Source organism: Accipiter gentilis, chromosome 4 (assembly GCF_929443795.1).
Source record: "Accipiter gentilis chromosome 4, bAccGen1.1, whole genome shotgun sequence".
NCBI lineage: Eukaryota > Metazoa > Chordata > Aves > Accipitriformes > Accipitridae > Astur > Astur gentilis.
The window spans coordinates 44,638,853-44,663,812 of record NC_064883.1 but is presented as its reverse complement, the minus strand read 5'-3'; the positions used below and the strand labels follow the sequence as shown (position 1 = coordinate 44,663,812).

Here is a 24,960-nt window from a genome sequence, read left to right as displayed (position 1 = left end):
TGGGCTGACTGCTCAGGCATGGTGTGCTGGAAGAGTTGAAGAATAAACCAACAGAGCCCTGGTGATCCCTCCCAAGCCTGTATTCCTACAAATGGGTTATGCAACAAAAATATTATTGGGTAACGTGGAAGTAGAGAAACAATTAGACGTGGGGGACTTCTTCAGCCTGCATTTTGTTAGTGAGATTTGCTAGCCTAAATGGTCTGTGTTGTAGCCCTGCTCCCGTATCTTGTTTCTTGAAAAGAAGAAACATCGGTTTCCATCTTGGTTTTTTCCAGTGCCAAAATGTCATTTCATTCTTTCAGGGCACTTCCTTGCTGACAGACAGCAACAGGCTCCATCAAGGGAAGGAAGGAACGACATATTTCTTAGTCGTGGACAATGCTGTCTCAGAAGATGGTGGTGTTTATACCTGTGTTGCCAAAAACGCAGGAGGGGAGGTTTTGTGCAAAGCAGAGCTGATTGTACATGAAGGTAATGTCATTCTTTCAGCTGCAGCAGTTGCTTCCATAGCCATTGCAATATACACACTCTGTTGCAGTCATCTTCTGGTACCCATGTGGTTTATGCTCTGTATTCCTGCGTGATATTTGTATAGCACCAGTATGGCAGGATCCAGTTTAAGAGCAAATGACCTAAGGGCCTACGCATATATATACAAATGTGATTTTTTTTTTTTTTTCCTCTGGTTCAGACTACATGGAAAACTGATACAATAGGCCACAGAAATAAGCGGGGCCATAGCTCTGGTGCTGTTCTGCTCTTTAGCCTAGCTCTTCTGATATATGTCAGGTGAAGATGCAGCCCCAAAGTTCATATTGACAGGTTTTGTCATCAAACAGCTCCACTTAATTCTGTGCAGAAGTTTAGAGGACACCTGCCATTTTTCCTGCCTTAAATTGTCCTGTAATAACTTTGCATGCTATTAGCAAGGCATTGTTGTCTGACTATTAACATTATATTTTCCTTCGTTTTCAAAGCTAAGAAAGACCAAGCAGCAAAGAAAGTGGCCACCAGGAGAAAGCTCCATTCCCTTTATGAGGTTAAGCAGGAGATTGGAAGGTAAATGAATTTTCCAACTCTATAGCATCACTGCCAGAGAATATCTAATTGCCCATCTGAGCTGCTGAGCATGTGTAACCAGAGGCAGAGGTGGAACTAACTGTGGATAAGTCCAAAAAGGTGAAAGTACTGGCAGAATTGGGAGGTCACCCCATTGCAGGTGTGCTGGGAACACTTTCCTGAGTTTTCTGACGGAGGATGGGAGAGTCCATACAGTCCATAGGTGCAGGTAGCTCCAACCAGAAAAAAACCCAAACAAAACAGCCAGAGGCTGGCAGGATAGGTGCCCAGGTATGGCTTCTTGGCAATATTAGCATCACAAGCCCACAGCGACGTATGCACAAGCACCATCCCCGTCCAAGAGCATCATCAGCCTTTGTCAGCACAAGGCTGTATCACTTGAAACAGCTTTTGCCTTGATGTGAACTCGTTGCTTAGTTTTGGAGACAGCCAGGAGAGGGCAACAGCACCTTACATAGAAGAAAACGAGTTTTTCATGTTGGAGAATTTAAGCCCGGAGCAGTAGGGAGCTGTCAAAGGCTGGGAGGTGGAAAGGTCTATACCTGCTGTGCAGAGGGCTTTGAACCAAGTCTGAGCAGGGCTTGTCCTTTGATTTTTTACGCAGGGGCTGCTTCAGCTTTGTGAAACGAGTTGTACACAAAGGGAACAGAGTGTCTTGTGCTGCCAAATTCATACCTTTACGAAGCAAAACGAAGGCTCGGGCGCATCAGGAGAGGGATATTCTTGCCTCTCTGTCCCATGACAGAATTACCAGGCTGCTGGATCAGTTTGAAACACGGAAAACATTGATTTTGATTCTGGAGTTGTATCCTTTTCTGTGCTGCTTGTCTGAGGAGGCTGGGAAGTACTAGGTAGAGGTCATTTATGAAATAACTAAGCAATTAACCATTTTTAGGTTTTGCCTGAGATAAAAGGACACACACAATTTTTCACTGCACTGCAAGACAGCATAGCTCTTGTGAGCTCTTCACTGAAGTACTACGTTTCTGCTGTTTTAGGAAAAATCATGATACTTGTATATACAAGTGTGAATGAGTTGTTAAGCACCAAAACTCTTTTCTGAAATGTTTGGAAATGGAGTCCGTTTCCACGAGATCCAGTCTGGCTGAGCACCAGGAAAATTCAGTGCAGAGCAGAAAAGCCCATCGCCAGCAGGTAGATTTTAGCACAAGCCATACCATGCTCCTGCTTGTAGGGAGCACAGGTTTAGAGCCGCCCAGATCTGCAAGGACACTGCTGTGGTAGAGACTTCAATGAGTTACATGCAGATCACCTGGTGAATTCCGCTGTTAGCTGGATAGAGGTGGTTACAAAGTAAAAATAAGCATTTAACTGTAGTTCTGTTTTCCCTTAATGCTGTTGCCAGATGCTCCAGCGAAGAGCTCCTTGACCGTTTATTCAAGAAGAGTGTTGTCACTGAAGCAGAGGTAATCTTTCTTTCTCATTTCAAAGTCCAGAGTTGGTGGGTACCACCAGAGTCCCTTCCAGCTGCATTTTCCTTTTTGAATATGAGGAATGCCTCTGAACCAGTAATAATCTGTCAAAACAGAATTAGCCTTTAAAACGTGTCCCCATCAGCTTCCATTACTAAGTTGAGTTTCTTCAGGGAATAACTAGCAACAACCAGTGGTTTTGACCACCAGCATTGCATTCAGCCTAATACAGGTGATATTTGCTCTATTATCATCATTCCTTTGCTATCTGTCACCTGAAGCTCCTGTATCTTCACTTGCTTAGTAACGCTTTATCCCCTTGCAACCTTACTTCTATCCATTCCCTTTCAGTCTCCAAACCAAGGGCTGAAATTATGGTTTCTAAGGATTTTTTTGAGTCCCATCTAGTAGCCAGGTGTCCCATATTTATTGGTAAAATTGATTTTTCTTAAAAATGCTCAGAGGGAAGCATCATAGAATCATAGCATGGTTTGGGTTGGAAAGGACCTTTAAAGATAAAATGTCAGCTAACACTATAAAATGTCAAAGGTAGGGGATTTCCAAAGCTGAAGCTAGCTGTAAATATTCACTCCTTGTTCAGTCATAGTCAGATCGGATCTACATATGATCAGGAAAATAGGTTTACAACATAGTTTTAAAATCTATTTGTGTTTTAAATGTGTTTGGCTGATTTACACCAAGCCAGAGTTGAGTTTGAATTAGATAAGTTAGAGAGTTGATAAGGTTCATCAAACATGAGGATTTTTGTATCTCTTTTTTACATGTTTGTAAGGTTCAGGGGTTTTTAAATAAGGGCTTTTTCCACATATAGAAGGCTCCAGCAGAGCAACGTGGCCACACACAAGGCACAGCTTCATTCCACAGGGTAATGGTTGGTTCACACCTTATTTCAACTGCACGACTAATAAAAGAAGTTCATTCTAGTTTAAAAAATATTTCTAGTTCAATCTTTCCCTCTCTCATACATTAAAAATGTTGATGGAATCAGGGACTTTCTTATTTACTATTAATGTTTAATAATTATTTAACGACTGATTTAATTTTTAGGTCAAATTGTATATCAAGCAAATTTTGGAAGGAATCAAATATCTTCATGATAACAACATCCTTCATTTGGACATTAAGGTAATGTGCAATGGCAGGTCTAGCTTATCATAGCCTCTTGTTGGTCAGGGAATGGGCGTTCTTTGAGTTATTCTTACTTACAACTGAAAATATTGCCTGCTCTCAAAAGAAGTTTTTCTCTCTCTTATTTTATGTCATTCACTAGCCACTGAATATCCTCATGGTTTATCCTGAAAGGGAAGACCTTAAGCTCTGTGACTTTGGATTTGCTCAGAAGATCACGCCCTCTGAGCCTCAGTTCAGCAAATACGGGTCTCCGGAGTTCGTTGCCCCAGAAATTGTTTCTCAGTCACCAGTGTCAAAAGGAACTGATATCTGGTAAGCTGTCATCTTTCTAAAAAGCTTTTGCCCTAGATGGCCTGAATTTCCATTTATTGTTAATAAGTAAGCAGAGTAGTGATAATAACACAGGAAACTGAAAGTGAACAACGAGAATCCATAACCCATCAGGGCTTTTTAAAGCTCCTTCTGTCTGTTTTGTTCAACCACAATTGAACTCTGACAGCTAATTAATGCAAAGGAGCATCTTAGAGAAGATGATCTTTATTAGAGGCAGCAACTAGGGAGGATGATCCTAAGGGGCTTTCTAGAAAAGGCAAACAAACTCCAAAAAAGTATTTTGAGTCTTCTCCTCTATCTGTGCTTTAAAAATGGAGGATTACTTGAGAACAATTATAAAGAATGTTGAAGGGAAAAAACCTGAAGGGTGAAAACAATAGCTTTTGGGATTTCTTTTCCTTGGAAAGGTGAGGAGAAGAAGGTGCCAGGGTGTCTAGCGACAGGAATAGGGGCTGCGGGCTTGAGAAGGATGGAGAAATAGTGACAAACACCTGACATTTGTATTCCCTCTCTCCTCAGGGCTGTTGGAGTCATCACGTATTTAAGGTAAATAAATCTTCTTGGAAAGACTCATTCAATATCCCTTCGTCAGTTGGAGCTCTCCAGTACCTTCAAGTGAGGGATCTGAGTGAAGCATTGAGTCCTTCTATAACGAGGGTTATTTATTTCATGGTTTTCTCCTTTACTCACTCTTTCCTGGTTGCCCAGGGCTTTGGTCATTGTCCCTGCTTGAAGACCTGACAGCTGCTCTCCTCGCAGTTATTGATGAGAGCGGTGGATGAGGTTCCGTCTTCCCCTTGCCTGTTTTAGCCAACACCCTACTGGAGGTGTGCAAAAATCAAACCCTTAATTCCTTATCTGAGAAACGGGGATAAGTAATTCAGTTAAATGCCACGTAATGCTGGGGTGAAAGATGCTCCGTTAGTGGATGCAATGCTCATGAGCACTGCAAGTCCCACGCATGGAGTTCCTCAAATGTTTTAAAGCCTCATGTAAGGATTTGTGCTTCTGTCATTTGAACAGCAAATAAAAGTCTAAATTCTGTCTCCTTTATTTTATGGTGTTCAATAAATAAGCCTAACATGCAAGTCTCCATTTGCCGGGGAGAACGACAGAGGAACCCTTATAAATATCCAGAATGGGGAAATTTCATGGACCATTCCTGATTTTGTTCACTTGAGTGAAGATGCAAAGGACTTTATGAAAGGGATTCTACAGCAGGACCCCAAGTGAGTGCACTTTTCTGCTTCCTACAGCCAGCGTGCAAAGATGTTGGTGTCTCAGCAGGCAGATCTCAGCTCGTCAGAGCTGCAGTTGTTTTGAATAGTAGAAAGATGAATGAGATGTGGTGCGTTATACCCTAATTCTTCTTTATTATTCCCCGTTACCAAAAACACAACTTGGCAATTTGCCAGATTGGCCTGTTTCTGGTATGGTGATGTTCTTACCCCCCGACTCCTCCAGGCAGATGAGTTTCTGAGATGACATAGGGAAGTGGGAAGAGCAAGTATAGAGGGAGTTATGCGAGAATTAAATAATATTAACCACATTTATTACGTGATTTCAAGTACAAAAGGCAGCTTGGAGGCATGTTTGCAGGCGCTTGCTTTTTAATTTCATTTCTATTCTTTCTTCCTGCTGCCAAAGATATTTTTGCTCTGGCCACCTAAAGAATCAAAGTCACTCTGAGGGCTGCTTTCGACCCCCTTGAACAGGCTTCCTGCAGAGTGTCATGGGGTCTTCCTGAGGACCTGCAAGGAGTCTCAGACTGAAAAAGGAAGATTGTTTCACCTCAAGGGAAGGAAACCTTGGGCTAAAAGCTTCCGTCTGTCTGTTTGGCTTCTCAGCTCTAAAACAGCAGCCTAAGGACATAAACAAAAGCGTATGCATGTGTCCACGTGAAGCAGGCAACTTCAGGACGATCTTGTCGTTGCTGTTGGAAGTGACTTGCTACTAAAATGTTGATCTTTTCTTTTATCAGAGCCAGGCCTAGTGCTTCAGACTGTCTTTCCCACAAGTGGTTCATGGTAAGTTTGTCCTGGTTCCTTATTAGAGTCATTAAAAATATTGAGGTTGGAAGAGACCCTTGGAGGGGCAGCTCTTACAGCTGCTTGATACTATTTGCTGGTTTATTTTTATTCTTAGTCTTCTACTTTCTGTCCTGCAGAGAAGCTCAGACATGGATCTCCAGAAAGAGGAGACACATTGGTGTTTACATGCTGAAATGTCTTTCTTTCAAAAGATAAACTTTACTGCTGACATGAGCAGATATAACATGTCTGTATAGAAAGGAAACTGTGGTTTTGCAAAGCAAAGACATGGTTTATATTCCAATGCTTTAAATCACTAAGGAGAAGAGCTAAAAATTAACAAAAAAAAAAAAAAACAAATGTAATGACGTGCATTGAACAGGGCTTGCTTTTGTCATTGAAAAGCTGAGAATGTCTACAAATTAGCCACGAGGGGACTGTAGCATTTGGTTTATTGTAACTTTCCTAAATGAAACAATTCTGGAAGGAGGGAATCCTAAAAAAACAAACAAACAAAAAAAAACTTCTCAGAAAATGAAGTCAGGATTTTTTAACCAATGATTTTTCTCTCATTCCACCTGGCAGCATAATCCCCCCCTCGAAGCAGCTCATTTCATTAATACCAAGCAGCTCAAATTCATCGTGGCTCGGAGCAAGTGGCAGGTGAGTTGGTCTTAATCTATGTTGGTTCTTTTTAGTTACATATATTTTGAATTACGTTTCCATCTTTTCAAGTCTGTTGGGCTAGGACAGCAAGCACAGCAGAGATCTTAGCTTGGCTATGAATGGGGAGTAAGCACAGGAGAGAGTGGTCAATGGATGTGGCAGAAATAAATTATCTAGACTTTTACTGCCTGGAAATCACCTGGTCTAATGCAGGTGCCTGTAAGATGCACGCTTGTGTCTAAGTTAGGGATGCTTAGCTGCCTTTGCAATTGGTACTGAATTATAGACAGGTCCCAAGAAGATTCCTCATTTCCTGAAGTTCTCTAAAATAATCAGATGGATTGCCTCCTGAAGATGCCTGTTTCTCTATGTTGGCTGTAAGGGGAGGCCAGCTGCTCAACTTTAACTGAGATGTCTCACATGGCAGAAGTTAGAGCAGATGAATCCTACCTCCTACAGTATGGTAGGTCTTCTCTTGGCTTAAGTCGCTGTAGGTTCTACTGCAATTGATGGATTTAAGGCCATTTACTCCAGGTAGGGTCTCATCTGATGTGTTCCGCTAAAAACTCCTTTTCCATCTGCTTTGAGTGGCCAGATTATCTTTGAAAGTCTCAAGCAGGGTCCTGCTTCCCCGTTCACAACGGCAAGTATGTCCCTGAAGTCAATATAGTTTTAACTCTGTGAATGAGAGAAGAGGAAGACTTGGAGAGCAAATGCAGCCTGGATTGACGATATGTACAAAAGGGTTGCAATGTGTTATTAAACTAGTATGTGTGGTATTTAAGAGTGCAGAAGTTCATTTTGGTACGCTTGCTTTACCATACTCCCACCACGTTTCCATCTGATTGTGCTGTATTTTGTTTTGCTCTTCAGCGGTCTCTGATGTGCTATAAATCCATACTGGTAATGCGGTCTATCCCAGAAATCCTAGAAAGGACTCACGACAACACCTCCCTGGCCATCTCCCGACATCTTATTGACGAAAGCACTTCATCCAGTACCAGCGGCTCCTCTTCAGACAATGAGAACTCGCATTTCCCCAAGAAGAGGCACTTTGGCTCTACACCCGAACTGCACTTGTCCATATTTGATGCACCAAGCCACCAGGAGCCTCCAAAACATGCAAGAGAAGAGAAGCACTCCAAAATCTCTGTCCCTCCAGTAAAACCCATGAGGAGGAAGTATGCTTCAATGAAAGGTGAGGTGGGGGACAAATCACCTACGGAAAGCAAAGAGCTCATGGCAAGTATCTTAAAGGAGAAAGAAGGGCTACTTCCCAAACTTCAAGATGAAAGAGCAGAGCAGTCCCAAAGAAGCGGTGCTGCTGAGCCTTCATCAGTGAGGACTTCCACAGAAAGCACATCAAATCTATGTCAGAAGGAAAAAACAGATGTATTTTTATCTGATAAGGACAAAATTGAAAAGGCTGGGGATGGGACAGAAAAGCCACCTGTCTGTGTCCCTAGACAGAGTGTCATTAAAAGCACTTTCTACAGCCAAGCAGCTGAGCTACCTGCAAGGGGGCCTTCCTCACCAGGCAGGGAGTTCAGAAGGCACCTGGACAGAGCCAGAAGAACTTTCCGGAAAGCTGGATATTCAAAGGTGCCCCTCAGTGGTCTCCGTGAACCCCTCCTAGAGCAGTTTGAACTGGAAGAAGAAGAAGGAAAGTCTGACTATGGAGATGATCACAGGGAAAGTCTGCTTGGTTCCTTGACCAAATCAGCTTCATTTGACACTGCAAGGAAACCACCACATCCTGCCATCGCTGGTGGGAGCCGAAGCCGTTCCCTGGATGACTACAGGCTGAGAGCGTCAAGATCGGTGAGGGAACAGCATATTTTGGAAGAAGACTGTGATATATTGTCACAGGAAAGTTGCGCTGAAGGCAGCGACCACTGCGACATTTCTGCAGGGCCTGGCAAGGGATGTTTTGTAGACACTGCAGAGCAAGAGGACTTTAGAAGAGCCAACAAGGATTGCTCAGAAGAGCAGCCCCCTCCTTCCACGCAATGTGAGGGTAATGGGTGCCCAGCTGGTTTTGTGCAACAGTTAGAGAGACTTCCAGTGTCGCCTCATAGGAGCGAGAATAGGAAACATTTACTGAAGAAGTCAAAAGCTACTTACATTGAGGAGGAAGACAAAGATTTGGAAAGCAAAAGCCCCATTCTAACTGCCCAGGGCTCAGATGTAACTGCACCATCAGCTCAAAAGCATGAAAGCATGGAGGGTAAACCTTTCCCTGGCAGTGCCTCTGACACTGCTTTTCAGGAGGGAAAACAGTCCGTTTCAACCCTCACAAAGCCAGAGACCACCTCCAAGTTGGCCCCTACGAGTAAGGGAGATGCGTATCTGCCCCAGGAGTCTGCTCACAGTACCGACATCCATCCGGACCTAAACGGTGGAAGCTTGCTCATCCAAAGGACAGCCCCAGTTCCACCTTGGAAAGACAAAAGGCAGAAACATTCGCATGAGAAGACTTCTGCTCATAGCGTTGCCAAATCTGATCTCACGGAGCATGAAAGCTCTGCTGCTTTAACAGGCCCACAAACAGAAACAGATTCCCTTCCAGTATGTAAAGACAAAAGTCAGGAACTTTCTGGTCAAACTGTTCCAGCAACTACTGCCTCGGTGGGCAAACGGCCAGATACCCTAACTGCTCTGCACACAGCTGATGAAGGTGCTCATCAGAAGGCGAAAACCCATAAAGAGGTGAGGTCGGCTGTCCTGGAGGATGAAGGACCGGGTATTAAAGGAATCACTCCACCATCAGGCCGTGATGGTGAAAGCCAAGCGCGCAAGAGGGCTGCTGGTCACGTAGACACAGAATCAGCCGTCCTGAAGGGAGAGCATCTTCTTCCAAAAGTCCCACCACCCAAATCAACGCCGACTTTGGTCTCCGATGGAGCAGAGAAGGCTGAAAGGGAATGGCCAGCTCATAGCAAGGACAGGCTTGCTGCTTTGAGGAATGAAAGCTCAGCTGTCACAGAGGTTGTTCCCAGTTTGGCCCATGAGGCTGAAATCGAGGGAGCTGAACCCCAGAAAGTTTCTGAAGGCTGTGGCACAGTGCCTGCTGTTCTGGAGAGCAGACACCCAGCTAGAACTGTGTCCTCCCAAAATACCGGCCTCCCTTCGGCCTGTGAGAAGGAAAAGCAAGAACATTCAAAGGCATCGCTTCACAGTGAGGCGAGATCTGTCGTGACAGCAAGTGCAAGCCGAGCAGCTGGACAGACTATGCCTGCTCCCGTCCCCAAGGCTGGACGTCAGGGGTTTGAGCAGCACAGCGTTGTCCATCCTGGTGGCAGAGTTTCTACTGATCTGAAGAGCGGGCCTCCGGGTGTCTTAACGGCTCCACCACCAGAAGTTGCTCCAGCTTCAGTTTATGAGCTAGAATATGAGGAATATCCAAAGGTTTATGGTGAGGGTAGAGGTGTTGCCTTAGAAAGTGGAAGCTGGGATGCTGGAAAAACTGTCCCACCATCACTCGGCAAGGATCAAAGTCAGGAGCTCTCACGTCACAGGTCGTCTTTTTACAGCGATGAGGAGTCTGCTGTGCTGGAGGGCTTAGTGGATGAGATGGTTTCCCTCTCCGAAGAGATGAATGTTTGGGCAGAGTCAGTCTCTGGTGAGGACGAATGCAGAAAGCCCATCTCTGCTCCCACAGAGATGTTCTACAAAGGCCTAGGTACCCAAGCGCCCATGGACACCTCCTTCCCTTCGGTACAAGGGGGTAAAAGAGAAGTCTCTGAGCTGGATGACCTTGCAGAACCCTATCTTGTTGTGAGTGAGGAGTCAGTGGTACTGGAAGGGCAGGGAGTACAGACAGTTCCTCATGAATGTGAGCATCTGGAGGACTTAGCGTTTGAGAGCCCCACTTCTAGTCAAGTGAGTGTTTCCTCAACAGAAAGCCTGGACACTGGAAAAAGACCCAGTCAAGTGATGGTGAGCAAGGACACTGGTAAACACCCAGAAGTTTCTTTAGTGAAAATCAAAGACCTGTCGGACGAAACGCCCAGTCTTGGCAGTGGAACTCCAAAACTTGACATATCAGAGGTAGAGCCTGCCTATTTGAATTTCTCTGACTTGTATGACATTGTCTATTTTCCATTTGAATTTATGAACTATAGGAAGCCTCCACCCAAACCAACTGGTAGACGGTTTATACCTTTTGGTGAAAGGGCAAGGTCACCTCCTGCAAGACATTTGCATAAGGATAAAAGACTGTGCATCAGAGAAGAGGCAGAGGACAAGAACAGGAAGAACCATTTGGAAATATCTGAGGATTCAAAGGCAACTAACTTACTAGCCATGGGGAAAGGGTCAGAGAGTCATAAAGAAATGTATGGCCCCCAAAAGGGCTCAAGTGGTAAGCAGAAAAGTTCCTTCTACAACAAGCCGGGGCTCTTTAAGCCATATGCAAGGTCTCATTCAGTGGAGCAGTCAGTGGAGCAGAGTCTGAAGAAGAAAGTAAAAGCTTCTGTTGCCCATATTTCAAGAATCCTAAAAGGAAAGATATCTCCTGAGCCAGAGGCAGAAGAAGGTAAATATTTTACTCTGTGCCTTCACAGATTTGCTGCTATAACTGGGCTCTGCTAAATCTGCCTTTTCCTTTTTCCCCAGCATATCTGAGGCTGTGGTTAGGCTGTCATTGCAAAACTGTCAATGTCAGGTTATGAAATTAGCTGTCTTCAGCTCCACCACTAGCTCTCTGTTACTGGCTCACTTTAGTGCAGAGTCAGCTGGGTTAATCTGCTGATGGAATTGGCTTAAATTCCCCTGTCTAAGTTTGCACAAAAGCAGGTCAGGGCTGGATGATGCTTGCTTTGCTGCAGTTTCTTCTGCAGTTATCATCTGACCATGGCAGATCTCTGAAGCTAAAGTGACTGGGAGAAGTTCATGAAGTCACGCTGGCTGCCTAAGTTGATGACACTGAACAACAGAATCTGTCCTTTCTTCTCTGCCATCCCTAGATATGCCCCGTTCTTCCAGAACTTCATTCTGTTTGTAATAGCAGTCACAGCCTTCCCTGTTGACTGAAGGCTCGTTAATAAGGAAACCTGTGACTGCTGAGCTATTTATGTGCGAACGGCAGAACTGTCTGCTGTAAACGGATGCCACAGGGAGAAGGATGGCCTTGAATGACTTCTCATCCTTTCTTCAAAACAGAGTTTGGTGAGCTGGGAAGTGAGGCAGTAGAAAAAGAGCTGTTAACAGGGGCTGAAGGATCTCTGAAGAGGAAATCAGCACTCTCTTCATTCAAGTTCTCAAGCCTCATGCCAAAGGAGAAAGGTATTGCTATTGCACGAATCATCAGTTAGGTAGTTTTATCATGAAGTGTCACTAATAAATATGACAGTGCTGTGTGAGGCCAGTTCCTCTGTTTGCATCATGACTATGTCCTTGCTAAAACTGTCCTGACCTGGCATTACTTGCAAATTGGAGCCATTCTAGGAAGCCACTGCAAAGGAATAAAATCTACGTGTAAGCTAGAAAGAGAATAAATGGAGTATCCAAGGGTGGGATGGCAGATGCAAGGAATTGTGAATTCCTGTGCTTCAATCCTGCATGCATGCGTAAGGGCCAGACATGCTGCTATAGAGCTGTGAAATGAAAAATGGTGGGGCGTGCCAGCAAAGCTGAACTTGCTTTTGCCCAGCCAAGCTTTCCCTTGACTCTAGCAGGAGCATTTTCTGAGGTCAGGTTAATGCCCCAGTATTCAGCTGAGCCCAGCCAAGCAGTGGGAAGGGCAGGCGTGTGAGGCTGGCAGCTCCTGGGCACTGCAGAGAAAAAAACCTGGAGAAACACAGAAGAAAACCTGAGCTCCCCCTTTCCCATAGAGACAGCAGCAGATTTGAGGCTCTGTGATTTTTTTCCTCTTTCGATATCTTTTATCTTTTCCTCTCTCTTCTTGTGTTGTCTTGATCTCACCCCCTTGTCCTTGAAATACCATCATTTAGTTCCCCCCCACATTTAAGCTAGGCCAGAGGAAAACTCTTGCTATGACATGTTCTCTCTCTCCTCTGAGCTGTTCTGCTGCCTTAGCTGTACCAGCAGAGCTGGGCAATGGAGGTGTTCCCCATGAACCTTCCAAGATCCATCTGGATTATCATGTATGAGCAGCCACACTGCATCCATGGGGCTGAACGGGGCTCCTGCACCTATGTGCTCAACCCGGGGGATTCTCCAACCGGTGGTCAAAGGAATGCCAGAAAATGAAGCAGAAGTTTTCTTGAACCGATTAAAAATGCTTTCTGATGACCTGCATGCACTTATTTTTCACATAGCCCCCCCGGTCACTCTGAATCACTGCTTCTCCTCTTCCTTGCAGCACCTTCGTTCACCGAGGAGCTCATCGATCAGGCTGCTGCCATCGGACAGTGCGTGACGCTGTCGTGCCGGACGGCCGCTCACTCCTCCCTGCACATCAACTGGTTTCGAGGTGACATCCCTCTGGGGAGTCCTTAATTTTTGGGACAGAGGTGCAAGGGGGGGGGGGGGGGGGGGGGTTAGACACCTTGGTATAAATTTGCAGGGTACTTATCTCTCCTATCTTCTGCTTTTCAGATGGGATAGCTGTCCACAGCAGCAGCCGGATCCTCATCTCAGCCACGCTCAAAAACTTCCAGCTATTAACTATTCTCTCTGTTAATGCTGATGATTTTGGTATTTACACCTGCGTGGCCACAAACTCCCTGGGCTCAGCATCCACCTCTTGCGTCATAAGAAAAGCAGGTAAGAGAAGTAGCCGCTACAGAAGTAGGTATTACAAGTACTTCTGCCCAAAAATGTCAGCTGTAAATACCTGTGAGGTGAGATTTCTGAAGATAGGTTCAGAGGACAATCTCTCCCTTGCCTGCTCTGGTCCACAGCCACAGCCCTTGCTGTCTGGTAGCGTGGTGTATTTTGCAGGGTTTATTCCCTCTTCTTCACTATTTAGTCTCTCTCCTGGATTCAGAGCCGCTCCAGTAACCATGTGGTTCAAGGACAAGACTTCAAAATCTTAACACTGAGTTTAAATTAGGCATGGTTAAATTGCTGTTCCACTAGGGGTGTGTGTGTACATATATATATTTATATATATAAAAAAACCATATACATTTATCTAAAAAGAATATCCATAACTGAGAAATGCTGGGTGTAGAGGTACGTATCACAGCAGTACTATTGCTAACAGTCACTGGTTTTTGTGTCTCCTCTCGACAGAGCTTCCTCCCAGCCCTCCACCCCCTGACATCGTGGAGGTCTATGAGGATGGAGCGCAGGTGGTCTGGAAACCTGTGGAAACCAACACCCCCGTCCATTATACTGTCCAGTGCAAGAGCGAAGGTAAAGTGTGGAATGCTGCCCTTCCGCCTTGCAGGGAACATCTCGATTTGTGTGAACTCTTCACCAGCTGGATATTTTATTTTTATGCAGAAACAGCCTGATTTTAGGTCCCTAGTTTAGAGTTAGGAACGAAATGCATACAGCTATCATTTAGCCATCTAAAAGTTAGATGTTGTGCTGGCTAAATCAGCCTGGAATATGCATACTCATACAAAGGTTTTCTTAAAGTGTGAATCAAACTAGGTCACACGGAAGGTGTGACCAAAAAGTGAACAGCTACAGAAGAATATGGATGGCTGGTGCCAGATATGCAGTCCTGAGTAAGCCTCTCAAATTACAGTTCTGACAACATTATACACTAATAATGCCCAGCAACACCCATCAGCAGACAATATCATCCTATACCCAGGCTTTCTGTACAGTCTGTGGGGAAGGATGATGTATCAAAAAGGCAATTCATCCTACGCTGAACAGCCACGCTTTCTTTTTCCATTGATTATGCAGGAAGCTTAGGGCAAACAGCCAGGACGAGATGACAAAAGTTTGGCAAAACTGCATCGTCCCTTTGATGTTCTCTTCCAAGGCTTGGTCCAGAGCCTGATGAAATCAGTGGATGTTTTCTTGTTTAATTGCACAAGCTTTGAATCAAATCCCCGAGCCCATCTCTCTTGGGACTGCTTTTGCTGTTATTACTACGAATGCTATGTCTGATAGTAATTTCTACTGCAGTCACACATGCACATCCCTTTGGATTCAACTGCTCCATGTTCCTTCTTTTAATTCTTCAAACACACATGCACTCCTTTCTGGAAGAGCATGGGCAGCAGCTTTCTGCCTTTTCACTCTGGAGCTGGTGTCAGTCCCCTTTCCTCCAACACAACTTTCTTTATTGTTATTCGTTTTGACACAACCATAGGCAAGACTTTGGAGAGGATACAAACACAAGTTGTTCCAATTAGGAAGAAAAACAGGAAACAGCATCTACAATCTTCCACTGCATTCTGTGTATTTGGCAGGAACATGCAAAGTCCTGCTTTCCTGAACACAGGAGGATTAAGATCATCAGAAAAAAATTCCTTGGTTTATCCGTTATTTGACAGTAGGCTTTTGCACGCTGCTTCTGCAGACACTTTTCTCTGTTTCTAAGCTATAACTGCTCCTTCTTACACATACACACACTTTAATTCAACCTGTAGCCCGCAAAGCCATGGACACCTTTGTTTTGGGTGGTGAATTACTGGTTTTCCTATGGTTTGAGGCTCTCTACCAGTGTTTATTTGAATGAAAGGATGGATTTAATCTCAGGCAGTCTCAGGGAGTTGTGTTTAACCTTGAGCACAGCAACAATGGCAAAGTACGGGATAGAGCATCTTGTAAAATGAATGATCACTAATTGTCTGCTGCTGATTTTCTACTTCACACCTTAGTCCCATGAATAATGAGTCCATAACACACCTACAATTTCAGCTCCCTGAGAAATTATCATAAAAGCTGAGTAAACCTGCCCAGGTTTCAAACAGTGGGTTTGCTAGGAGTGTGTTAGTGCACCTTATGGTTTCAATTGGAGTCAAGACAGGGCCAAAACAGTGATTTTTCTAGGCTTTTGTTTGGAATTCTTTCTTAGTGTATATTTGCTTTAGAAGATTAGTGGCATGAATTAGATAAACAGAAACTACACGGGAAAGTTTCACCATTCCTTTGAAACAGTATTGCCATACCTTGGACTGATTAGATATAAAGCAGCTGATTTCAAGGAAGATGACTTTGGCACATGTACAGTGAGCAGCACCAGGCACTAAAGTTGGCCATAGCAAGTCAGTTTTCCCTTCACTCTATGAGATTCCGCTGTTTCTCCATATTCCCAGCACATAAGTAAAGCTGACAAAAAAAACCCACGACAACAAAACCCCAAAACTCAACACCCTCACCCCCAGTGCGACCATCTTAAATGAGTTCTAATCTCTTTTCTGTCTTTCCTCGGTGAAGATGGGGAGTGGACGACTCTTGCTTCTGACATCGCTGACTGCTGCTACTATGCCAAAAATCTCTCCAAGGGGTTTATCTACTGCTTCAGGATAGCCTGCACCAGTAAAGCAGGAATGGGCCCTTACAGCGACCCATCTGCCAAAGTAAAAATCACTGACAAGGATCAAACGGGTAAGATCAAATGCCAAGAAAGCATTGTGTTTTCCCGGGATCAAAACAATTGCACCCTTTTGGATGCGGGTCCAGAAGTCAGGAGCAAGTGAATCAAGACCAATTCCACTTGGCTCAGGGTGGTTTAGGGCTTCCTCCTCTTTGGCTTTCTTATTAAAAAGTAAAGTATTTTCTAATTCTGGACACAGTTTGGGGAATATGTGTAAATATACAACAAATACATAATAAAATAATAACAATATGTAAATATAAATAATATGCAAATATATATAAAAATGTAATAAGAAAAAATCTGGAAACTGTAGATTATCCACTGACAACACACTCAGTTTTTGATGTGAGATCATGAGGAAACAGGCCTGCGACATTGAATGTGTCACTGGAGGCATTGATCTGTTGGTATAGATCTGCCACTGGTGAAAGCCCTGGACGTGCTCTTTGTTATGGACTCAGTCCTAAGTTCAGTAGTTAATTAATGTGTTCTGGTGTTTGCTACTGGGAATTATCGCCCTACTGTGGTGCATTTTTCAGCTGTATTTTGTCTCTGAAGTAAAGAAAGCTCGATTTACTATTTTCTTCACCTGTTAGAATACTTTGTACTATTCACATGTTTTTAAAATTAAGAAATCCATAACCGCACAACAAATACATCCTTTCTGCCAAGAAGTGGAAGGATGGTCTAACTGGAATTTCCTCCCAGTGGAGAGGATTATTCTGTAAAAATCAGTTCACAGAGATATTTTTAACTCACCCTAAATCCTCTGCTTTCCCTTGGCCTGGGATTCATTATCTCAATGTGCTCAGCATTTCCAAGCAGATGCTTTAATGTGTCAAGGCATGCTTTAATATTTTAGGGAGCACTTAGAACCAACAACATGCCACAACCAGAGCAACAAGTTGCAGCTGCTGCCCTGAAATACCCAGCTAAAAGAAGTTTCCAATTCTTTGTCAGCGTCTTACCATGTCCTGATGACTTGCTCTGTGAGAAGCTGAGAACCAGTGGCTGAGACGACTGATATCACAGCACACAACATACAATCCCCCTCGGAGTCTGGAGTGGTCACACCATGGAATTACTGGGTGGACAGTCCAGAATCTGTTGCATTCAAACAGCCTTGGGTGCCACAGCTGGGAGACAACCTGCAGACTTGTCTGGAGAAAGCTCTGCTGTCGCCTTTTTCGTTGTTCATAGATAGCAAAGGGTGGCTCAGAGAGGCTCCAGTTTCCAGACAGAGGTGTTTTCCCATGTAAACCCTGTCGCTTTTTCTCTGCAGAGCTTCATGCTGCAATGCAGAACTTCCCATCAGCTGCTACTGAAGAAGAGAGCGAAATAATCACACCATCCGAGCCTTTCCCAACCTACCAGACCTACGCCTTCCAAACAGAGATCAAAAGGTAATGAATCCACCCGAGCACTCAACCAGGCAGAGGGAAATACCGCGTGCGGCTGGAGTTTAGAAAGTCACTTTTATAAATGCACTGCTCATGCAATGTCACGGTGTTTTGTTGAAATCACCTCCACAGCAATACGTATAAACCTGAGATCACCGGCTGAGCGATCTTCACTTGGTTTGGTAGGATTCAGGTGTGGATTTTCTGGGAGAGCAAAAGGGTCTGTGCTGGGCACCAGGACAGCCCCTTAGTATATTGTGAAGTGAGCCGAGGGCTAACAAAGGCTCCTCTCATCGCTTCATCACCTTTTGCAGCTACCAGTTTCAGACAGGGGGGTGGGATCCCACTTTCTCTGCCTACAAGACAGACACCAACTTCTGTTGCCAACGGGGTGGTAGTTCTCTTGCTTGAGACAGGATGAGCCACATTCTCTCTCCCCAAAGGAGTTAAGCTCTCGCTCCTGCAGTTTAAAGTGACTGTACAATTTAGAGACACAGGAGGATGTGCAAACTGTGACAATAGATGCAATAACTCCACACCGGGCATGGATGAAAAACACAGCATGGGATCCTGGTGGTTTTAAAGAACAGAAGCTTCTGGCTCTTCCAGGAGTAGCAGAGAAGCTTAACGTGCCTTTGTGCTCCTTTGTACCAGGGGTCGTTTCAGCATCGTCCGACAGTGCAGGGAAAAAGTAAGCGGCAAGACTTTAGCTGCTAAAATTATCCCTTACTGGCAAGAGGACAAGCAAACTGTGCTCCTGGAGTACCAAGTCCTGAGGAAGCTTCATCACACAAACATAGCTCAGCTGAAGGGAGCCTACGTCAGCCCACGGCACTTAGTGTTGATCCAGGAGATGTGCGTGGGACCAGAGCTACTCCACTCTTTGGCATTACGGTAATAACAAGTGGAGGGAAGGGTTTTCCAGGCAGAGCTGCTCTAGGGAGCAAAACACCTATTGCTTTCCCCTGACAAACTGGATCATTTCTCTCCCTCCGGGCCAGCGTGCTGTCATTGCACGTGGGATTTGTGATGCGCTTGTTCTGCAACTTCTTGTGACATAGTGCAATTACTTAAGTTCCCTACAAGGTTGGGGTAGGGGACAATTCAGGGCCACCCAGGTGAGATGTTGAAAGCAGTCTACAGGAGTTGATATGAAACCCTCTCTCCCATAACAAGGAGATTATTGTGGTTCAGGAAGCCTCATTTCTCCTCCACATTGTTTCTCACAATGGCAGAAAATGGATCTGCTGAAATCCTCTGATTAAAAGAGAGGGAACGGTGGGCATCAAATCTGCATTTTGATTTCTGCACAACCACTGCTTTCTCTGCCGTGCAGCTCTACAACCTCCTGAACTTCTTGCATCTGTAAACCTGACTCACAGTATGGACCAGCCTCTCCATATACAATAGATTTGCTAAATGAATAGAGTTGTTTCTTCTTGACTCTCAAGGGCCTCATGGGATTAGACATCCAGGGGAGGATGACAGTGGGTATTGAATGGCACTCTTGGGCATGCAGAAAGGACACCTCTGGTTTCTATTCCCTTTCTTCTACCAGGGCATCGTACTCAGAAGTGGAGGTTCGAGACTACTTGTGGCAGATCCTCAGTGCCACGGAGTACCTCCACGCACACAACATCCTGCACTTGGATCTCAGGTCTGAAAACATGATCATCACTGAGCCCAACCTGCTGAAAGTCCTGGATTTTGGCAACGCACAGTTCTACACACAAGACAAAGTTATTACTATGGACAAGTGCATGGACTATGTTGAAACCATGGGTGAGTACAGAGTTCAGCCACAGCAACCTTGGCTTTGTATGCAATGTGTGGTAAGCAGAAAGACAGACAGAGCCATTGGTCAAGGCAGCAGTTGGCCCCAGCAAGCAAAATATCCCAGGTGCTGCCTTCCAGTAACAGTGTGAGTTTGCAGGAACAGCCAGTGGTGGCAGCCGTCCCACTTGTAGACCACAAAGGACAAAGCCAGAGGTCATGGCCAACACCACTCTGGCTGGCATCCACGTGTCCAGAGCTCAGGGATATAGTATTATTGCCATTTGGCCTGATGTTCCCCAGGTTTCATTGCAGTCATCACCCACGAGGGTGTCTTACGTCAACCAGCTCGCTGTACTAGAAGCTTTTTCTTCTTCACTCTTGGGAAGGTAGCAAAGCAGAAAAGCACCCACTGCTTTTGTGCTGGTCTCAGTGCATTGGAGGGGAGCTTGGCTCACACCAGTTTGCTTTTCTAGCTCCAGAACTGCTGACAGAACAGGGAGCCCTCCCGCAAACTGATATCTGGTCCGTCGGAATCACGGCTTTCATCATGTAAGTCAGTCTGCCATCCCCTGCCCTACGAGCAGCTTTAGAAGTACGATTTCAGAGTCATCAACCAGGGGAGATGCATTGACTCGGAGAGTTAACCTCATTTGTGCCCCCTCTCCTCGGCAATGTTGCAGAAGGCTGTGTGGTGGGTGGTACGGAGCTGGCTGCACCATCCAAGGATGCCCAGTCCCAGTAATGTCTCCACATAGAGTAAGGAGGCAGCTGCTGGTGTTTCTCACTCAGCCTCATCTGAAAAGCCCCAACTTTACCAAGAAAATTCAAATTACACCAAGTGGAAAAGCAGCCAAAGTCATGAAACCCGCTGAAGAACAGCGGCCTTTAAGGTTTTGTTTTCCCATATGATATTTCTGTGCACCGTCGTGACCCTCCTCTCACTGCTGGGTGGGAATTCCTGGGTGAAGGATCAACCTGAGCGATGCCTTTCACGCTGATCAATTCTCTTCTTTTGGGGCAGGTTGAGCGCCAACTACCCCGTCAGCTCTGACGTAGCCTGCGAGTTTCTGAGAACAACCAGGAGGGGTAAAGTGAAGCTCACACGGTGCTACGCGGGTCTCTCCGGGGGAGCGGTGTCCTTTCTCCAGAGCACGCTGTGTGCAAACCCCTGGTAAGATGGTGTCTGCTCTCCCAATAGCACAGTTGATGCAGATCGTGGCTATTTCCCCTTTTTTCTCTCCATTTGCAGGGATCCTCCTCACCAGCGCGGATCCCCGACTGATCTTCTCACCTTTGTCTGTTCTAGGGGAAGGCCGTCAGCCTCGGAGTGCCTTCAGAGCCCGTGGCTCCAGGAGACAGGTTTAGACAACAGGCAGCAAGCCCTGGTTACCTTCCCCACCACCAAACTGAGGAATTTCCTCACCGAACGGGAAAAGAAAAGGGGCCTGCTGTGCTCCAAGTACGGCCTCATGATTGCACAGTGACGCGGATGCGGCGACAGACATGAATTGTCTCCCTCACCCCTTCTGCACTGAGTTTTTGGTACCAAATAGTCCTGCCAAGTTGCTGTGCATCAGCTGAGCTGGGGTAACTGCTCTCCCTGAATGCAATTTAGCGTAACTGAGCAAATTAATCCGTATTACGTGCATTGCCATAAGGTAAGAACAGAAATATGGACCTAACATGGCTCAGCTGACTAATGGTAACTTGACAGTATGTCTGTCACTTGGCTGCACCCTTCCTGGAAGAACCAGGAGAGATTTGCGTAGCCATTTCTGAACAGGACTAGCTACCAGCCCCAAGCATTTTTGCAAATCCTTCCTGACGTCAGAAAGACTCCACGCATGCCAATGCCGGGCACTTTTTTCTGCCCCTGGCCCCAGGACGTGATAACCAGACACACTTTCAGATGTTACTGCACTGCTCATCCCACAGTGACCACCGCAGCAAGGTCTGAGTGACTGGTGGGTTTCTCACCTGCCTCCAATCCAAAAGAATTCAATGACCAGTTACGAAGGGAAAATAGGGAAGTGTGAAGCACTTTTTGGGAGCTGATATTAGACAGCAATGTATCTCCAGGCTTTGGGTGTAGAGGTCCAACTAGATAAAGCCCTGAGCAACCTGGTCTGAGCCGAGAGCTGACCTTGCTTTGAGCAGAAGGTTGGTTTAGAGACCTCCCGTGCTCCCTCCCAACCTGACTTGTCCTGTGGTCCTATGTCTTTGCCAACTGCCAGACACAAGGCCGGAGTGGTGGGGCTCTGTTAGCATCCATTGGCAGGCAGGCTCAGCACGTCGCTTACCTGGCCAAGTTCTTGACCCAAGATTAAGCACGGGGCTAGAGGAGGGTTAATTCTAGCTGTGGAGCAACAAGCGGCTGCAAAGGAAGGAGGTGTGTGTTACGTGTGTGACAGTGGTACCACAGAGGAGATTTTTAACCAGGACTTTTCATACTCTGTGAGGAAGCTCCTTCCAGCCCAAGTCACAAGAAACAACGAGAGTCCCCGTGAAAGCAGCCTTGTAGCTCAACTCTGTAGCACAAGGCGTGTATGGGGAGAGTAACAGCAATGGGGTTTTCCAGTAATGGCTAAATCGCACATCCTATTCCTGCAAGAGGCCATAGCTTGCTTAGCTTTGAGAAGAGTTACTGTTCTCCCTGCAGCCCAAGTTGACCCTGCGTATGCTGCTCCACTTGGGCAGCCCAGCTCCCGCTCTCTTAGAGCCCAGTCCGCCGCCCAGTGAGCTGTGTGGCTCCAGGGAGGGTCACCAGCTCTCCACGGGCATCTGCACTGCCACATCTGCAGAGCTGATCAAGCTCCTCAAAGGTTTCAAGGTTTGAAAACACCACAAAATTTGGGGTTTAGGGCATGTATCTGAAGTCTCCCATTAGACCTAGATGACAGTTACCCATCACATAGGATCTTATATTTACCCCTCACCTGTCTGACTGTATCTGCATCAATTGTCTTAAAAACGTGTTAAAGAACAAACATAACAAAACAACTCTTGAAAAAAGCCAAGCTGTGACTTGCCGTATGGGCATCTCTAGGAAAGATGTGCCCTATGGCCAGGATGCTGGCACACGGAGCACTTGGTTGTATAGCTTGCCCCACAAGCGGGGCTAAAACAGGCTGGTGCAGAAAGCCTTTTCTGAGCACACTCAAGCCGAGAGGTGGTGGTATGAGTGGTTCATCGCAGCCTTGCTTTGCTCCTCAGCAAAACCACTTCCCCGTTCTGCCTGGCTTCACCGTGTTTGTATCAGTGTGTGCTGCTTGGAACAGGGTATTTCTGCATCTTTTATGACTTGTGGGAATAACTCGGCCACCGGACAGTAAAGGCAGCAAATGCAATAGTGACCACAACCTTGTTACATGCCGATGTTTTACCACTAAGGCTTTGCCACTTTGAAGCCGGGCTGCTCTTCTCTGGGGAGCGCACAGGCACATCTACCAGGAGATGTGGCAGCAGCGTCACCGGCAAATGCTGTGTGGTTTCATTCTTAAAAAAAATCCTGAACTTTCATGTTCTTCCTTCTCCTTCAGAATCTGCTTTCCTTTGCAATGGATGGTGTTAGCTGTGTCATTGCTTTGTACTTATAACCTCAGTGTTCCTTTGAGTTTCTCTGAAGTGTATGATGTACCTGTTGGTTCCGCTGAGTTTCTTCAGTTTTCCTTACAAGCAGCAGAAAACGGAGGCTTTCTCAGAGCCGTATCTGGCTCTGCTTAGAGGAACGAGAGTGGGAAAACAGTTCCTAATGCATTACAGCTTAATACTAGAAGTGACGCTGTTTAACCAGGGGTGGTCTTTTCCAACATGTTTAACCCATATTGTTCCAAACCTGAAGCGTGCAGTTTCATGACTCCTTCCCTTGCACAGCATGCAGAGCAGGAATTGTAACGGAGAGCAGAGGGGCTTTCACTGTGCTGTGGAGAGCAGACACTGACTCAATAGATTGTAAAGCTTTGGATGTCAAAGTAATATTGTCTTCACTATGCACTAGAGAAGAGAAAACCAAGGTTTTAGGGCCAGACTCCATGCTCCGTTCTCTTGGGGGATAGAGGAGGACACGAGAAAGACACTGCCATGAGGTCTGCCCCCCAGTAAACTTTTCAAGACTCTGGATTCCTTCCAATTTAACTTCTTTTACAAATCCAGTAAGGCTTCTGTTGGCACAGGCTAGTTCTTTACTCTTGCTGGTACATTTTGGGATGGAAAGCTCAGTGCCAGGGGACAACCCATCTAAGCATAAACTTAATTGCAGATTAACTCATTTTGAGCTTTCACACTCTTCTGTATATGACTCAAATTAAGTGATTTTCTTTTTTTTGCTTCTCACAACTGCATGCATTTGAGCATGTCTGAAGTCTTTTATAGACTCAATACTGTTTGGTTAAATAAACCATTATGACAAGGAAGTAAGGCCAGATTTTTCTGCTGAATCATTGTCATTGTCCTTATTTTTATATCCTTTTCCCAAGCCCAGTCCATGTTTGTGCAGCACCCGTCCCTCACCCCTCAACTCTGACCTGGGGTCCCTACAAGTGATAACCACAAACATACGCTGTGCATTAACAGCGAACAACCTTCATGCGAAACATCCACAGAAAAAATCCTCTTGCTAGAGCCTTGGAGTGAGGACATCACTTGGCCAGCATGTCACTACAGCTCTGACCTGGCTCAGCTGTCCCGAGGCATTCCTGGGCATGGTTTGGAGCTTCCAAAGATCAAACCATTGGCTGGGATTTGGGAAGAGCTCCAGCTTAATTCTTGGTAGCAGAGCAAAGAAACAAACCCATGCATGACAAAAAAGAGGTGAGCGCCATAGAGGGAACATGAAAAGGTGCTGGAACTGTTAATGGGAATATTAACCGTCAGAGTCAAGCCTTGTGCAGTTACAGGTAGTTCGGTTTTCCTTGGCTCTGCCGCAGCTGCTTGACAGTTTCTGCCTGAACTTCCACCACCGCAAGGTCTGGGCTAATGCCCTGTCTGGCAATACGGGACAGTTTGCCCTCAACATCCAGTTACAACATAACCCTATCCTTTGCAGAACAAAGCAGAATCTGGCTTTGATGTTTGGACACACGTGAAAATGTTTGAGATTCATTCCTCGGTCATACAGAATCTCCAAAGTCCAAGGTTAGCATCAGCGTTAAAATCGATTCACTGTCCTCTGCACAGGTAAGGCTGTGATTTAACTTCTGTAAAAACTGATTTTGTCAGAGCCCTGAATTATTGAAGGGGGGGAAAAAAAGCAAAGCAGAGGTTGTAGAGCAAAGTTTTATCCTGCATTGGATCCAGCAGATAAAACAGAGATGTTTGGGGGCTCATAAGGTCGCAGTGGCTGTAGCCCGTAAGGGATTGAGGTTGTTTTCTCATGCCCCACTTTGGTTTTCTAGCCCCTTCCCATCACCCCATCCCATTCCTTATGGCCTCCTTGCATCTTTGCAGAGGATGGGGAATACCATCGGCCCAAGGGGCTCAAAGAGGACCATCAAAATGCCAGGAGCTTGCCCCCCCCCCCCCCCCAAGGCTCAAGCACTGCAGCCCAGACAGCCGTCCCCTGCAGGAGGGGAGACCTATTCCCAGCCAGCAGGCAGTGTCCAAAATTTCTGGGCTTA

General features: G+C 45.7%; 1 protein-coding gene across 1 annotated transcript in view; it reads left to right on the top strand.

Annotated features, from left to right (window-relative positions):
• Positions 1-24,174, top strand: part of OBSCN (obscurin, cytoskeletal calmodulin and titin-interacting RhoGEF) — a 183,872-nt gene extending 159,698 nt beyond the window's left edge. Inside the window, exons 99-120 of the mRNA XM_049798970.1 lie at positions 306-474; positions 981-1,062; positions 1,688-1,888; positions 2,450-2,510; positions 3,585-3,662; positions 3,808-3,980; positions 4,521-4,547; positions 5,078-5,230; positions 5,983-6,028; positions 6,617-6,694; positions 7,571-11,234; positions 11,861-11,983; positions 13,023-13,133; positions 13,259-13,426; positions 13,898-14,020; positions 16,007-16,177; positions 17,452-17,572; positions 18,224-18,463; positions 19,128-19,351; positions 19,819-19,894; positions 20,367-20,516; positions 20,652-24,174. Coding sequence (XP_049654927.1) covers positions 306-474; positions 981-1,062; positions 1,688-1,888; positions 2,450-2,510; positions 3,585-3,662; positions 3,808-3,980; positions 4,521-4,547; positions 5,078-5,230; positions 5,983-6,028; positions 6,617-6,694; positions 7,571-11,234; positions 11,861-11,983; positions 13,023-13,133; positions 13,259-13,426; positions 13,898-14,020; positions 16,007-16,177; positions 17,452-17,572; positions 18,224-18,463; positions 19,128-19,351; positions 19,819-19,894; positions 20,367-20,516; positions 20,652-20,829 — 6,417 coding nt within the window. The 3' untranslated portion in view covers positions 20,830-24,174. The remainder of the gene's footprint in view (positions 1-305; positions 475-980; positions 1,063-1,687; positions 1,889-2,449; positions 2,511-3,584; positions 3,663-3,807; positions 3,981-4,520; positions 4,548-5,077; positions 5,231-5,982; positions 6,029-6,616; positions 6,695-7,570; positions 11,235-11,860; positions 11,984-13,022; positions 13,134-13,258; positions 13,427-13,897; positions 14,021-16,006; positions 16,178-17,451; positions 17,573-18,223; positions 18,464-19,127; positions 19,352-19,818; positions 19,895-20,366; positions 20,517-20,651) is intronic.
• Positions 24,175-24,960: the final 786 nt, after the last annotated feature.